We start from the raw sequence: 17,311 nt of genomic DNA on the forward strand, positions 1-17,311 counted from the left end.
ATTTATTTTTTTGTATTGTTTATTTTTCTGTAACTCATTTCTTCTTTGTAACTGTGCAATGCATTCTGTCCTACAAAGTGTAACTGCAGTAACTACATTTTTGGTCGAAATTGAGTTATAACTAAAAATTAATTCCATAATGTCTGTTTTATCTTTTATTCACTGAAAACAAAATATAAAAGCTGAAAGAAGACGACAACATTATAGTTACTGCACTCCCTTTATCATTACTATTAGAACTTTTTTTTACAGCAATGCAAAACCAGAGTGCTGTAACTACATTTTTGGGCTCAAAGGTCAAATAAATTATCATGATTTTTTAGCATAAAAATTACATCATTAATACATGTAGAAATAAGTGTCATATCACTTACCTACCTATAACCGATTTGACTGGCCAGTTAAAACACGTTAAAACACTTTCTCAGTTTTACCCTTTACGTAGTTTCTGCAGTTAGACTTTGTAGGGCAGTATTGCTGTTTGATATTAAAAAAATATATATATTAATAATATATATATAGATTTTTAAAAACCCTCTCGGAGATCCGGTTACTTTTTTATGCACGGAAGTCGAACTTTTTTTCAATGCTTTATTGAAAATGACAAAAATAAACATTTCTGGCATATTTCTCAGTACATACCTTGCATACGTGTTGAAAGAATGCTTGGTGAACCTCAATCAATAGTAAAACTTATAATAATAATAACATCAATATTGTAAATTCAGAGCAGTTGAAATAAAATAAAAATAAATACAAAAATAAATCGACAAAAATCAAATACATATAAAACAGTCTAAATGTTGTTTTCAATAAGGGGGGTTCGAATTAGTTTTAACTGTTCATTTCAGTGGAAACATTTTTCAAGATATCATTTTACCCGGAAGTGGAACTTCTCCGGCATCATGCGCCACTAAGCAACTCTCATAGGGAAGCAGCAGAGCCCGGTCCCCGCCTCCAACGCTGGAGCTATTTGGCTAACAAAATGGCGGCGTTCTTACAGTGGAGAAAATTCGTCTTCTTTGATAAGGATACGGCGAAGGACCCTGTGGACAATGGGAGAAACTTTGTCCTCCCCAGCGGACTATCGGCGTGTGACTCCGGCAGGGGTCACATTGTCCTGGGAGATATCCTTCTACAGTTACTGTCAGTTAGCTCAGCCACTGTTGTTGTTGTGGTGACTGTCAGCTGATGTTGGCACGACTCAGCCAACCTTCTCCCTGACTCTGGATCTAATCACTGTAGCTTAACAGTTAGATAAAATGATGGGCTGAAGGCTGAAGACTACAGTCTGCTTTTAATGTTTTATAGGAAACGGCCTCACAACTAAATGTTACAACAAATAACGATAGGTGTGGCCTGCCGGTGTTGTGTCCTTACTGGTTTCTGAACTAACTGGTGCCTGAACCATAGACTGAACTGGTGTGTGCAGCCGTTTTCTGCCTCATTTAGCAGATTCGTCACATATTTATTAAACAGATACAGTCATGGAAAAAAATATTAGACCACCCTTGTTTTCTCCATGCTTTCTTGTTCACTTCAATGCCTGGTACAACAAAAGGTACATTTGTTTGGACAAATATTATGATAACAACAAAAAAAGCTGATAAGAGTTTAATTTAAGAGCTGATATCTAGACATTTACCATGGTTTTATTGATTGTGATTTTAGTTATTACCAAGAATGTTTCCATGACTGTAGATGTAAAAATGACTAAAAAAGACATATATCTGTCCAAACAAAATTACCTTTTGTTGTACCAGGCATTAAAATAAACAAAAAATGGAAGAAAACAAAGGTGGTCTAATCATTTTTTCCATGACTCTAGAGGTGATGGTTCATGAACAATTAAATTGTGTCGTAGTGAATTCTAATCCAGCTCTAACCGATCTTGCAAACATTATATTTTAATGCTTTCTTTTTATGTATAGGTGGCTGTGATGTAGTGTTAGTGTAGTGTTAATACAACAATATTATCCACAGTAGATGGAGATGCGACCTGGAAATTGCCAGTTAAATGTTGATCAAGTATGTGACGAATCTGCTAACTGAGGCAAAACACAGCCTCACACCTAAATGTTGGAACAAATAACGATAGGTGTGGCCTGCCGGTGTTGTGTCCTTACTGGTTTCTGAACTAACTGGTGCCCGAACTGGTGTGTGCAGCTTTTCTGCCCCATTTAGCAGATTTGTCACATATTTAATAAACATATACAGTCATGGAAAAAAATATTAGAACACCCTTGTTTTCTCCCTGCTTTCTTGTTCATTTAAATGCCTGGTCCAACTAAAGGTACATTTGTTTGTACAAATATTATGATAACAACAAAAATAGCTGAGAAGAGTTTAATTTAAGAGCTAATATCTAGACATTTACCATGGTTTTAATGTTAATGATTTTGCTTATAATCAATAAAATCATCTCTTGCTGTAACTGTATAATTGTCCTTGACCTCAACAATGTTACATATGGATGGCAAGATCTGGATTTTGACACGTACCCTGCAGCTGACATCTTTTCAGGCCTATAAGTTGCGGGTAACACATCTTTACCAGCTGAAACAGCACAGCATCCTTGTATCAGTGGGGCAGGATGAACACGGTATCAACCCTCTAGTAAGTGAGCAGTTCTCCAAAGAAACCTAAAAGACAGAACAATTGTGTCAATGAATATTAATTGCTCACCACTAAACCTAATCTGTGCTAATTTTACAGGTAAAGGTCTGGAACCTTGAAAAGAGAGACAATGGAAATCCTCTGTGCACGAGGATTTTCCCTGCAATTCCTGGCAACAAACCGACTGAAGTGTCTTGCCTCAGCGTACATGAAAACCTCAACTTCATGGCTATTGGTAAGACTCAATAAGGGCGTTTTCACACCTGGAAGTCCGAACCAAGGTCCGTGTTCTGTTACATTGTATACATTTGGTCCTGTTGGTTTTGGTTTCACACTGCAAAAGGAATAAGGGACTTTACGAGACAATTCTACTGGACACGTCATCTCTCTGTGTACTTCCGCGGCTCATTTTGTTTTGGTTACGCTGCGTTGTTAGGCTGGCCGGCATCTGATGTCAGTGTTACTTCCTTAACGTGTTTACACAAAATTAATCCAGCGAGCCACCTTTTACCTGTGGTAATACTTTTGCTGGGCTTTTGCTACCAGCAGCGCCAGCTTAATGAGCAATATGTGAGAGTGCTTGGTAATCACAAGATGAGCCTCCTCATCATGAAAAACTGTATCGCTGTCGACAGGAGAGGAGGAGAAAACGGCTCGCAATCCTGCAATCCAACTTCCTGTACCGTAATTCGAGAGCAGAAGAAGAAAAAAACTTCCTGTCATTGATACGAAGGTCCAAGCTATAAAAAAAAAAAAAACACTGCAAAAGGTTGGGACCTTGGTTGGTTTGGTCCGGACCGAGACCACCTCTTTGGGTCGGACCAAACTTTGGTCCTTTGGTGCGGACCGCGGCACCTTTCACACCTGGAATTTAGGTTCGGATCAAACTGAAAAGTCCTAAAGTCCGGACCTAACGAGATAGGTGTGAAAGCGCCCTAAGGGTCTTCCTTCTGTTGTCAATTGAGCCATTAACCACTGCTTGGCAAACAGAATCTTCTCCCCCCAATTCATTATGGTTCTTGTGTTGTTTGACAGGCTTCACAGATGGCAGCGTAGTTTTGACCAAAGGCGACATCACCAGAGATCGTCACAGTAAAACTCTGACTCTGCACGAGGGAAGCAGCCCAGTTACAGGCCTCGCTTTCCGCCAAGTGGCAAAGGTGGCACATCTGTTTGTTGCCACTCTGGAGAAAGTCCATGTAAGTCTATAATCAATCCAAGAAGTGCCTACTGAATATAAACTGAGTGCATGGAGAAAATCAACCCTCTAAACAAACCTTTCAACCCTTCAGGAAGATTTATTTTAAAGTCACCATTATTTGTCTGTATATACAGCAGTTTTTAAAGAGAACTTAATGAAAGTTTAATTTTCTCAACTTAAAGATGACTATACTGCCCTACAAAGTCTAACTGCAGTAACTACATTTTTGGTCAAAATTGAGTTAAAACTAAAAATGAACTCCTTGATGTCTGTTTTATCTTGTGACAAAGTTTTAGATTTCAATTTTGCTTTATTTCAGAGCAATAATTATAAAAACCACAAAATCCAACTCAAACCCAAGCAGTAATTGCACTTACCACAGTCTGCTTTGAATATAAATACTAATATAAACATAAAAAATATAGAAATTATGGGTTTATTTGAAAGGGAAGTTATTATCTAGATAGTGACGAAGTAAAAAAGTGAGATAAAATTATATTAAGACTAAAGTATAACATTTCTTTATAATATTAAGTCTAAAATACACAAATCTTTGAATGGAGTTGTTAAACACTTTTAAATACACTTATAAAGAAATAAATATGAAAATGTTTATTCACTGAAACACAAAATATAAAAGCTGAAAGAAGACAACAACATTGTAGTTACTCCACTAAGTTTTTGCATTTCTATTAGAACCTTTTACAGCAGAACCAGAGTGCATTAACTACGTTTTTGGGGTCAAAGGTCAAATAAATCATCCTGATTTTTGAGCATAAAAATCATCAATACATGTAGAAATAAGTGTCATATCACTTACCTACCTATAACCAATTTGGCTGGCCAGTTAAAAAACATAAAAAAAACTTTAAACCAGTTTTTCTCAGTTTTACCCTTTGCGTAGTTACTGCAGTTAGACTTTGTAGGGCAGTATACTGTACAGTCGCTCAGCTGAAGTTGTAAGGTTTTTCTATGACTGCTCTAGATTCTTCCATTCTGACCTGATGTCTTTTTGCCTTCCCCTGTGCAGTGCTACACCCTGTCCATAAAGGAGTATCCTAAAGTAGAGCTGGATACACACGGCTGTGCACTGCGCTGCTCCTCCCTGGCAGATCCCTCCCAGGACTCCCAGTTCATTGTGGCTGGTGATGAGTGTGTGTACCTGTACCAGCCTGATGGACGAGGGCCCTGTTTTGCCTTTGATGGATACAAGCTGTTGGCCCACTGGCACCGTGGCTATCTGTTTTTACTAATCAGGGACACAAAGTCATCGAACAAGTAAGGACACCTTACCTTAAATTGGATGAAGGTATATTGATCATTGTGGGTGTAAAATGACTGTGTTAACGTGCCATTTAAGATACTCACATGGTAATCATTTCAGTTGAAAGTGTGCAGAATATGTACATAAACTCCATAGATCAAGGGTGATTTTTATGAAGGATTTGCAGCCCTTTCTCAGGCACTTAACCATCAAATTCAATTTCTATATATTTAGCAATTACGGGCACCCCCAGTTATCTATTTAAAGACATTCCTGTTCAGAGGCGTATCATATGGGCTGAAGGAATGGAAAGCCACACAAGAGCTGGATTTAGATTCGCAGTTTACATTGATTTTTGATCAATTTAGCTATTGATTACCTTTTTGCTTAGTCCAGTGGTCCACCCCCTTATAGCCATATTAAAGGCAGCGTGTTTAATCATGCTCAAATGACCAGAACACACATAATAAAATAATCACCATCACAACAATGCGCTCTCGCATTTGAATTCATCTACAGTTTCAATATAATGCAACGAAGTTATGCGCAAGCTTCCACTTTTAAGAGCAAAGAGGATGATGACAGGCTCAGGATCAGAGGCAGAAAGCAGAGAAGTTGGGAAAATGTTATAATATTTTGAGCCGCGTTGAACAAAAATTGCAGCAAGTTTAAATGAGCGTGGAGCTAACAGCCCCGTCATCATAACACAGGTTCTTTGAATAGCCTTAATTTATTAATTAATTAATATTACAGTTTTTGATTTTCCATTTTACAAAGGAAATGTTTATTTACACGTTGTGTTGGGGAAAAAATTTAATTGTGTAATTATCAGACCGCCATTACATTTTTCATCTCGTGCACCCCCTAGTGGCAGCTCACGCACCCCTGGGGGTCCATGCACCACACTTTGGGAATCCCTGGCTTAGTCGGTTAATTTTATCAATTAGTTTTAAAATGGTGAATTAATCCTTTGGTTTACTCTAATAAAAATACCAACCATAACTTCTACCATCGACCCTCTGTTGTATATAATAATACAATACAATACTATTATTAAAATAGCAATAGACCAGGTTCCCTATAGCCCGTGACGATGCAACTCTGTCTGCCCTGAGGTCGGCAAAGTATAAACTCAAACAGCAGGTGCTTTTGAGTTGTGCCTATAGTTATGAATTTAATAAAAAATAACACAGAGGCTCTGTAGTGTGAACCAAGGTGGCGCATTGTTAACAGCAGCGCTCTACAGGGTCACTACTTGTGTTCAGTTCTTTCACAATAAAAGCTTACCAGAAAGCATTTGTCTAAAAATGTCAACAAAATAGCTTCAAACTAAACAAAATTGCTCTCAACTCAATGAAATAGCTTGCAGTAATTGTCCCCAGGTAACAAAAAGGGCAAATGATGGAATCCTAGCACTAAGATTGGGGTTCGAATTAGGATTGTTACGGTTGATTCTTGCTTTAATATGGACCAGGAGCTATAAGAAAGTCAGGACCAACTAATAGTAGTAGTCCAACAGCAAAGAGATCAGGCTAGTATGTCTGACACCATTTAATTTGTACACAACAAAAAGTCTGTCTGTCACTCTTTATGCTGTTGCCCACTCATACCGCTCTGTTCAGGCTATAACAACGCACGTTTCTTCACTGAAATTTGAAAACAGATTGTAAACAAAGCAAAACATCCACACATTTCATGCAAATTGGTGTAGTTATGTATGTAGTTATGACACACTCGTCTCAAAATTGGATGCTTCACACACATTATGAACGCAGCAGCTCAGAAAATGTTTCTTTGAAACCGGCAGAGACCATATTTGGACAGGGGAGGCGCGAGGACGAGTGTATCTAAAAATAAACTGTTAACGCTAAAACAAAATCTACGATGACGTACTGGAAAAATTGAACAGCCCACTCCTTGGACTGTCTTTTAGTACAACTGAATGCTGAACAAGACATTTTTACATGAACAAAATGTTCAAATCAACTTTCATGAAGTGAAAATACACGGTGAAAGGGTCAAAGTTCTGAAACAAAAACAGCAAACAAGTTTGCAGCTATTTAGATGTACACATTGCCGTGTAAACGCATTGTTCTCTCCTGATGACTGCTCGCCATGTTAGCCACCTGTCAATCAAAGGTTACCATGCCCTAAATCATAAGCTTATTTGTCTTCTATTTACTTCTAAATAGGACCATTATTTACACATTAACATCATATTGTCTTGAAGAAGACTTGAAACTATAATGAGACCGTAATGTTGCCACGAGAATATTTTCTGAGTTAATGAATCAAGTGAGAGGAAGTCTCATTTTGTAATGAGATAGATAGGACCGGAGTGCTTTTGCCACCACCATTGGAGACCCCTGTTGGACATTTTGAAGGAATGCAGGCTTATGGCCCTTATGGCAGGTTGTGAAATGTCAAACAGCATATTAATTAAAATGTGCCTGGCATTATATTTTGGGTGGCACCACAAGCGCAACATGTTTTTACCCTGTTGAGCGCAGTGATTGCAGGAGATACATCTGTGCCATTTTTTTTTTAAAAACCTGTCACAATTCAGTATTTTTTATGCCATGTCTTATTACAACAATTAGCATCTTACCAAAATATCACTGTTTCTGCTGACAGAGTGCTGACAGTTGTATTCATTTTTACTCAGGACAGAGTTTGGTAGCAGGGAGAATTCTCCGTCTGACAAACAGGTTCTGACCGTCTATGACCTGGACAACAAGTTCATTGCCTACAGTGCCTCCTTTGATGATGTCATTGATGTGGTGGCAGAGTGGGGCTGCTTCTATATCCTGACCAGAGATGGAAAAATGTTTGTTCTTCAGGAGAAAGACACGCAAACCAAACTGGAGGTGAGTCCAAAGTGTTCCATCTGTGCTTCATAACTCAAAACTTTCTTAAGGAATAGTAATGAAGAGCTGGGCTCCTTTTAAATCAGGTCACTGTCTAGTCCAGTGGTTCTCAAATGGGGGTACGCGTACCCCTGTGGGTACGTGAAGGCACTCCAGGGGGTACGTGAGATTTTAAAATATACATTAAAAAAGTAGCATCCATGCAAAAATCCTTAAAAAATTATTATTTAAGAAATATTTAAGAAAATATAAGTTCATAAAATACATTTTATATTCAGTAGGCTATTTAATGTCGTGATCCTGTCAACCCAGAGTCTCCCCCATACCAGGATGGTTGGACCCAACCTGTCATATGCCACCTGGCATCACCTGTCAATCACTTGAAAACTCAAAGATGGAGTCGTGGTTGAAGCGTAGCAGTTATAGTTTTAAATGGTTATATGCTAAATGTAGTAAAAACACTGTTTTTACTACATTAGTTTGAATCACCACATTTTAGTGATGAGAAATATTTGCAATAAATTTAGTCATGGATTATTAACATTTAAAATGTTTGAAATAGTTTTTTGTCAGATGTTTGAATTTTGTATGTGTTTATCAGTTCCAAAGTTTAATAAATCAGACACTGATGGCACAGCGCTCTGTTTTTAACTCTAGGGGGTACTTGTGCATATGCTCACACGGTTTTCACCTTCTTGATTGTCTTTTCAGATGCTGTTCAAGAAGAACCTGTTTGTGATGGCCATAAACCTAGCTAAGAGCCAGCACCTTGACAGTGACGGTCTCTCCGAGATCTTCAGACAGTATGGTGATCACCTTTACCTTAAGGGAGACCATGATGGTGCCATCCAGCAATACATCCGGTAATTGAATTTAAACATTTTTTTTATTTTTATTTTTAACCAACCTGATTGCAAAAAAGTTGGGATGCTGTGTAAACTGTAAATAAAACAGTGTACTAGGGCTGGGCGATATATCGATATAAAAATATATTGATATATTTTTTAATGTGATATGGAATTAGACCATATCACATCTATCGATATAGTTCAACTTTTTTTCTTTATATATATAAATGCTGCTCTTACTAGGGTTTGTCATATTTAGTTATTTCGTAACGTTCGTATTCTTTTCTCATATAAATATATTTATTTCAGAAAAACATTGGCCTATTTTATTTCATAGGCTTTATTTCATAAGATATTTTTTTTATTTAAATGTGCACTTTATGGAGCTTTGATTTTTTTTCTTTTTTAAAAAGGTACTCCTGTTATACAGTATTTATGTTCACTTAAATAAATGGTTTCATTACATGTGACATGTCATATTTGGCTTTAACTTTAACTGAACATTTGCTCTCACTTTGCGATAAAAATATCAGGATATATATTACGTATATCAATATTCAGCCTAAATATACCGAGATATGACTTTTGGTCCATATCGCCCAGCCGTACAGTGTACATTAACAAAAAATTTTATCAGTTTGCACATGAAATATACAGTCTTTGCACAATTTTCAAATACATATCAAAATGGATGATAAAATTATTGTATTCTGTTCCACTATGTTTTAGACAACAGATAATTTAGACAATGTCAACAGCTTTTCTTGAATCTGGATTGTAGATATACAGTTATATTTCATGTGCTTGACTCATCTTTGAACAATATGTTTACTATTACACCACGTAGAAGTGTTAAAGATGGAGAGAAAAAACGAGCCATGATTATTTTGTGGCACAGGTTAATTTTCAATGTAACACTTGAACAAACTCATTGCCTTATAATCTCCCAGCTTTTGAGACTAAATTGCTCATCAGTCTCTCTATTGATCGAACACTTAAATATCCCTATATTTTTTTACAGCACCATTAGGAAGCTGGAGCCATCGTATGTCATCAGGAAATTCTTGGACGCACAAAGGATCCATAACCTGACTGCATACCTTCAGGCCCTCCACAGGCAGTCCCTGGCCAACGCAGACCACACCACGCTGCTGCTCAACTGTTACACCAAGCTGAAGGACAGCTCCAAGCTTGAAGAATTCATTAAGGTGACTGACGAGTCAAAGTAACTGCTGAGGCTGTTAGTGTTGGGAATAGATACAAATGAAAACATGTTTAGTTTGTATACAATAAAATGGTTTCCATCAGAGAACAGATAGGCCTCAGTAACCGACATAGTTTAAAGCCTACTTAATGAACACGACACTTATGGCTGCCATCTGAAAGTATTACACCATTGTCCTCCTGCTCTGTATCAAGGTTATAAAAGTTTTGGATTTTTCTTTAGTTTTAGTTTTAATTTCGTTGTGAATCTTTGTTTTCAAATTCAGTTAGTTTTAATTTGTTTTAGGAGTGAGTTTGCAAGTTTTAATTAGTTTTTATTTTTTGGAAAATGCTTAGTTTTAGTTTAGTTTTTATTAGTTTTAGTGTTAGTTTTGGTTTTTTGTAATGGGGTATATGTTGGGTGCCAGATTAAAAAAAGTCACAATAAATGTTTTCCTTTCCTTTTAAGTTTATTAAGTCATAAAACCAGATAGTTGAAATAGATTTCATATCAACCAAAAAGGTTTACGTATGACAAAAAATGGCCAAAGACGAAAACGAAGGACATTCTCACTATAATTTTAGTTAGCTTTAGTTAGTTTTGTAATCACAAAATACAGTTTCAGTTAGTCATCGTTTTTTTAAAAACTTGTTTTTATTTTTATTTTATTTAAAGAAAATGTTTTTTCAATTCTAGTTTTCGTTATTTCGTTAGTTTTCGTTAACTATAATAACCTTGCTCTGTATTTCAACAGAGCAGTGAAAGTGAAGTCCACTTTGATGTTGAAATCGCCATCAAAGTTCTCCGTCAGGCCGGCTATCACAGCCATGCAGTTTTCTTGGCAGAGAAACACATGCACCATGAATGGTACCTGAAGATCCAGCTGGAAGACCTCAAGGTAAATGATATGCAAGTAAACGTACAATACCACCCAAATTTCAGGTGTATTGTTCATTTCTTTCCCTAAAAACAGTGAAACGGGAACTAAGGAAATGCCGTCATAAATCATCACATCAATCTACACTGAGGAAAAACCAGTTGCAGGTTTAAAAATAGATGTAATACGAAATAAAAAAAGAACAACAATTTGATATAACTTACATCTAGTCTAATGCATTGGAGGATATTCTAAAACACCTATTCATTCTCATGTTGTAGTGGCAAAATATTTTCAAATAGATAAAGCAAGCAATGTTAAATGTTGCATGTCTTCAAAGGGCTCTGTTGTGTTTCCTCCCAACCTAGAACTATCAGGAAGGGCTGCGCTACATTGGACGTCTACCGTTCGAACAAGCTGAGAGCAACATGAAGCGTTACGGCAAAACGCTGATGCACCATGTTCCTAAAGGTACCACGCTGCTCCTGAAGGGTTTATGCACCAATTACCAGCCCAGCGGAGACACTGCTGAGAAAGACAGCCTGGATAGGGGACAGGTCAATAAGGTCAGTTGGAAGTGCTTGTTTTTTGTGTGTAAGACTTTTGTCTTTGGATTCCTGTCAACTTCATATGATAATTTAATATCTATGTGGTCCTGAAATAAACAGTTGCCCTTGTCATATATACAAAGATTCCCTATGTATCCAATGTGAAATGATTGGATTTTTTACTTAGTTTCCCTTCCAGAGTAGTGGTTTAGAAATGTCTACTCATCCCATTAAATCACTAAGCCTTGACAGCCTTCTGTTGATAGTACTTTTGCTGAGCAAATTCTGCATCTATGATAAAGTCGCTCTTCTATCTCTCAGGAAGCTAAGTCTGACTCATTAGCTATATCCCAACATCAAGGATCCTTCCTAGGTAGGATCCTTCCTTCAGAGTCGGGTCCTCCAGAGGTGAGGCCAGAATCCTTCCTTTCACTGTAATAACGCACAAATGGAACAGCCTTCAGTGTGCAGGTGTGCGTCATTGCGTTATTGGACGTCCTGCTTAAATTCAACGCCGCAATTTTAAAAACCAGTTCACAACATGGATGTGTCTTTGGCATCAGCACTCTGACACATATTTGTGAAAATGGAAGATGCTTTGAGGTTGAATCTCCATAATATAGCAAGTAAAAGCCACAAAGTGGACTAAGCCTGATCACTGATCCTGGCTGAATTTGGCCGCTACTCAGTTTAATAAAAGCAGTGGAGCATAACTCACCATGGATGGTGTTCTGTGATTTTTTAAAATTTATTTTATTTGACAGTACAGAACAATAACAGTTATTTATAAATAAAAATAAAGGATAATAGCGAACTGTTTATCCCTGTTAACACAATAAACAAATGTATATATTTTTTTAATAATTTAATACTAATAATAATAATAATTTAATTTAATAACTCTAGCTGACTGAGGCGGCATCAATTAACTTAACCGGCAATGTATCAAGATGACGTTTATCATCTTTTAGCTAAATATTCCGGCATTTCTTTGTGCATATGTTTTGCTGGACTTTGAACACAAGTTTTGTAAGTGATGTGATAACAAATATTTAAACTGTGTAAACTGAAAATACTTATATCTATAAATACTTATATATTTGGGCAGAAGAAGGAATCTGTCCTCTGGAGGATCCTGGACATTGGGACAGTCCTTCGGTGGATGTCGATGAAGTAGTGTCCTTCAGATTCAGCCGTTTGCGGATCCTCTCTTGACTTTGGGATAGAGCCATCTTCTGATGTTGCAGACACCATGGTCTACCTCATTGAGCTCTGGATAAAACTGCTCCAGTTTCTGCAAAGCATTTTAGAGTGCCATTTCACTGTCCCTTTAGTCTAGCTGTGATTTGACGTTGAGAAAGGCCCTCTTTGCTAATGTGCATCTGTTCTCTATCATATTGTATGATAGGGATGCTTAGGCATGTTGCGATAAAATTTAGCTATAAATAACAGTAACACAAAATAAATCATGGAAAATAGTGAAGCTGAGGAGGTGCTCTAGACATGGCAGCCATCTTCGGCATGACCTCCCAGTTTTCTTTGAAATGACAAACTGTCCATATCTGTTTTGTTACCAGGCCAACTCTGAGGAATTCATCCCCGTTTTTGCCAACAACCCTCGGGAGCTAAAAGCCTTCCTGGAGCATATGATCGAGGTGGACCCCTGTTCTTCCCAGGGTGTTTATGACACACTGCTGGAGCTGCGACTACAGGACTGGGCCCATGAACAGGACCCTGTGGTCAGTCCAAAACACACACACAAGCTATTAATCATTGCACAATATATGTATACTACACTCTGTTGTAGACAGAGAATGCTGTGTAGTAAAAATATTTCTGGAACTTTGAAAGTTTTGCAGAAATTTGGTTTTACTGGGAAATAATTTTAACTCCTTTTGTTTTTTTTGTGTAATGCATGTGTTTGCAGAGAAAAAGGGTCCTGCAGGCGGAGGCTGTGTCACTGTTGAGGAGTGATAATACTGTGTTTGACAAGGCATTGGTCCTCTGCCAGATGCACAACTTCAAAGAAGGCGTCCTCTACCTGTATGAGAAGGGCAAACTGTAAGTGTCTGAATATAAAACCCTGATCCCAAAAAGTTGGGAAAAACGTAAATTATATATCATGATATATGATACATGACACACACACACACATATATATATATATATATATACATACAAAAAAACAATGGATGGAAGCGTCGATAAGAGCATGGTTGTGTTGCTATGCAACAAGGAATTCACATATCACCGCAGCACATCCAGCCTCAAGTATCACCTCAATGCAAAACATATAGCAGCTAGTGTGGTAGCTAGCGTGGATTGTGTTTTACTTAAAAAACCAAAGTATTATAGTTTACAGAAGGTCTACCTACCTATAGGCTACCTGAATTTCTGAAATTTACTATATTTCTAAATATGCTATTGCTACACTTAATGGCAAAAATTGCACTGGTCTGTTGGACACAAATTACTTCTCACTGTTCTCAGGTCAAATATTTATATGCGATTAAAATGTGATTAATTTAGATTAATAAATTAATCTAATTAATTAGATACATTTTTTTAATCGGGTCCCGGCCCTAATATTTTATATATATATATATATATATAAACTTCTTTGGTATGGGGGTTCTCTTTGGAGTCAATTAATGTGATAAAGGAGCACATCTCAACATAAAATGTAATTTCTCACTCCTTCCATGTGGCAGTTAAAATTGCACTAGAAGCCTTAAAGTCAGTCTCGGTCTGTCTGTCTGTCTGGGACCTTGCAAAGTCCTTGTCTGGAATGACATCACTCACAATTTTCCATTATAAAAATATAGGTCACTGCCGATCTCCTCACACCACCTCTTTTGAAAAACAAGCATTCATTCGTTCATTTGTCAACATCTTCTACTCCTCGGCAGTCCTGCATGCAAAATCTTACTAGTGTTGTGCTGTGATTTCCATTTATGTGCAGGTACCAGCAGATTATGCACTACCACATGCAGAACGAGCAGTATGGGAAAGTGGTGGAGGCCTGCAAGGACTATGGGGATCAAGAGGGTTGCCTCTGGGAGCAGGCGCTGGGATACTTTGCCAGAAAAGAAGAGGACTGCAAGGCCTACATCAGTGAGGTCCTCCATCACATTGACCAAAACAACCTCATGCCGCCCTTACTTGGTGAGCTTTCATTTTATGCATACTTGTTGTATTATATCTAAATTAACATTAACAATAAATTCAGGTGAATATTGATAACGTTTGAAAAAAAGGCACAGCATTACATCCAGGGCTTTTATTTTTGCTGCCATAGTGGTGCAGACTCTGGCACACAACTCGACAGCCACTCTCTCCGTCATCAAGGATTACCTCATCAATAAACTGCAGAGGGAGAGCCAGCAGATAGATGATGATGACCGCAAAATCCGCCAGTACCACGAAGAAACGGCACACCTCCGATCTGAGATCCAGGAGCTCAAAACAAGGTTGGTCACATGAAGGATTGTTTATCATTGTTTATTGACAGTTTTATTTTGAACATGTAAAAGTCGACAAAACACTAAAAATAAGACAAAATAAAAGTGAAATGAAGAAAAATATATAATGAGAGAAGAAAAAGAAAAGAAAGAAAAAGAAAAGAAAATGAGAACAGGTCAAATCTGTACATGCAACAGCTCAGTTGCAGATTAAATTAAATAATACATGTTCAAAAGGGAGTATGAAGGAATGTACACTTATAAATTCCTACCCCTTCTCCTCTGCTTATTATATTGTTATTAATACTATTACTGATATTATTATAATTTATATACTATCTTTATATATATATATCTTTTGTATTTAAATATCTTTACATATACATAATTTCTCATTTCTTCATATTCACATACATACATACATACATACATACATACATACGGATGTGATTCTCCTTAACATTTGGACAGTAAGGCCAATATTTATCTTGTTTTTTAATAATAAATACTAATTCTACTGCAATTCTGACCTACAAAGATCATGCAGTGCCCAGTATAGCAGTAAATATTTACCCCTGTATTTCTCCACAGTGCTAAGATATTCCAGAAGACCAAGTGTAACATGTGCAACAGCCCCCTGGAGCTGCCATCCGTCCATTTCCTGTGCAGCCACTCCTTCCACCAACACTGCTTCGAAAGCTACGCCGAGAGCGAGGCCGAGTGCCCAACTTGCACACCAGAGAACCGCAAAGTGATGGAGATGCTGCGTGCCCAGGACCAGAAACGGGACCTGCACGACCACTTCAACAGACAGGTAATAATACTTAGGTTTTGAAGGAAGTTAACAAAAAAAATTAGAAGTCGTGTGTTCAATCATTCTTCCTGTCATTCATTATGATTTTATATAATCTATTATATTCAAACATAACAACCTGGGGCTGGATTCACAAAAATGTTCTTAAGTTAAAACTTAAGAAAATTCTTGAGAAAAAAATAAGATGTTCCTAAGAATGTTCTTAAATGCTATTCACCATTTTTATTTTCTTAAGAATTGTCATATGTCTTAGGAACTTTTTAGTTTTCTCACTCAGGACGTTCTTATATTTTTAACTTAAGATCACTCGCCAGAAAAACTATTCTGGGCCTAGAGAGCCTATATTGTCTAATTAAGACGTGATCAGGGAGTAAGAGGATCCATTCTGTCTTTCAAAGCTCTTGGTGAATTTTGCTCCCTAGCTGCCACCCAAAGAACTTCCATCTAAAAATAATAATAGTAAGGATGTGGTTTCATTAACTTGCCCTACTTAAATAATATGTTCACAATGATTAATGAAGTATTATAAAATACAACAACTGCCTCTGTGATTTACTAGAGTGCATTGTAGTGTAATCTAGGAATAGTGTCACACAGACTGAAAGGACATTTCAATTATGTGTCAACTGCAAATTAGTCTAGGGCTAAACTACATATTAAAGAAATCAAATAAATGTCATAAAAATGTGTTCAAGTAAATACAAATCAAGACTTCTCTTTTCACTGTAGCTGTTGTAAGACTGCTGAGGGCTTCTCTTAAAGTGAGAAGAAATCCAAGAACTTTGTTTTCAAGAATCTCATTTGTTCTAAAGTTCTATCTTAGGAAAAAACTTCAGAAGAAAGTTAAGAAAAAAATAAATAAAAGATGAGAATTTCTTCACAAAATCCAAATCTTCTTAAATTTTGTCTTAAGAGCAAAGTTAAGAAAAAAGCGGCACTTAAAAAGCATTTTTTCTTAAGAATACTTTGAGAATCCGGCCCCTGCTTTACTCAGAAGTTTGTTTGTGCATTTGCATCAGCACTATGGGAATGTATGAATAAAGTTTTTGTGTCTTTTCTATGGTTTTCAGCTGCGCAGCTCCAATGATGGTTTCTCTGTTGTGGCTGATTATTTCGGTCGAGGAGTGTTTAACAAACTGACCCTGGTTACTGATCTACCTGGCAGCAAAACAGTTGGGAGTCTGGAAGTCAACCTGCAGAGAGACTTTCTCATCCAAACCAAGAGAAACTTCTAAAACAACCTCAGCTTGTCATTATGGTCTGAAGCCTACCTGTGCAGGCACTTTGTGTTCAGTTTGTCATCAATGCAGGCTCTCGACAACATGCTATGCTGCACGGGATGCCACTCTACTGCTTTTAGTAACTGTGATGGACCTATTTGTTTAATTGTTTTTCATAGGTATTATTCACTGGGACTGTATAAATGTACTTTTGTTTAAAGCATATTATACTGTGTCTAAAAACCTAAATTACACCTGGGAAACATTTGCTTTAATGTGCTTGCTTCTACTAATTCAATCCACACATAACAATCAAAAAAATAATTGTCCGTCTTAAATGAAATTATTTGATGTAAATAAACTAATTATTAAATGTATTTTCTTGCTGTGT

The 17,311-nt window shown here is 37.1% G+C and overlaps 1 protein-coding gene across 1 annotated transcript; it reads left to right on the plus strand.

The window, feature by feature from the left end:
- Window positions 1-948: 948 nt before the first annotated feature.
- Window positions 949-17,297, plus strand: vps11 (VPS11 core subunit of CORVET and HOPS complexes). The gene is made up of 16 exons (XM_059351216.1): window positions 949-1,127; window positions 2,468-2,616; window positions 2,716-2,851; window positions 3,652-3,815; window positions 4,848-5,095; window positions 7,747-7,948; window positions 8,660-8,811; window positions 9,818-10,004; window positions 10,755-10,898; window positions 11,246-11,443; window positions 13,003-13,164; window positions 13,353-13,486; window positions 14,388-14,590; window positions 14,724-14,895; window positions 15,478-15,700; window positions 16,771-17,297. Exons 1-16 carry the CDS (start codon window positions 986-988, stop codon window positions 16,933-16,935), a joined length of 2,781 nt encoding a protein of 926 aa, XP_059207199.1. The 5' UTR covers window positions 949-985; the 3' UTR covers window positions 16,936-17,297.
- The last annotated feature ends 14 nt before the right edge of the window (window positions 17,298-17,311 follow it).

This window comes from Centropristis striata, chromosome 15 (genome assembly GCF_030273125.1).
Source record: "Centropristis striata isolate RG_2023a ecotype Rhode Island chromosome 15, C.striata_1.0, whole genome shotgun sequence".
In the NCBI taxonomy this organism is placed as follows: Eukaryota; Metazoa; Chordata; class Actinopteri; order Perciformes; family Serranidae; genus Centropristis; species Centropristis striata.

What these genes read in the sequence shown, in the direction of transcription:
- vps11 (XM_059351216.1), top strand. Translation starts at nt 986, where the DNA reads ATGGCGGCGTTCTTACAGTGGAGAAAATTCGTCTTCTTTGATAAGGAT. An exon ending in GGGTCACATTGTCCTGGGAG is followed by an intron (nt 1,128 to 2,467) that starts ATATCCTTCTAC and finishes CAACAATGTTAC; the next exon opens with ATATGGATGGCAAGATCTGG. An exon ending in ATAGGGGACAGGTCAATAAG is followed by an intron (nt 11,444 to 13,002) that starts GTCAGTTGGAAG and finishes TTTTGTTACCAG; the next exon opens with GCCAACTCTGAGGAATTCAT.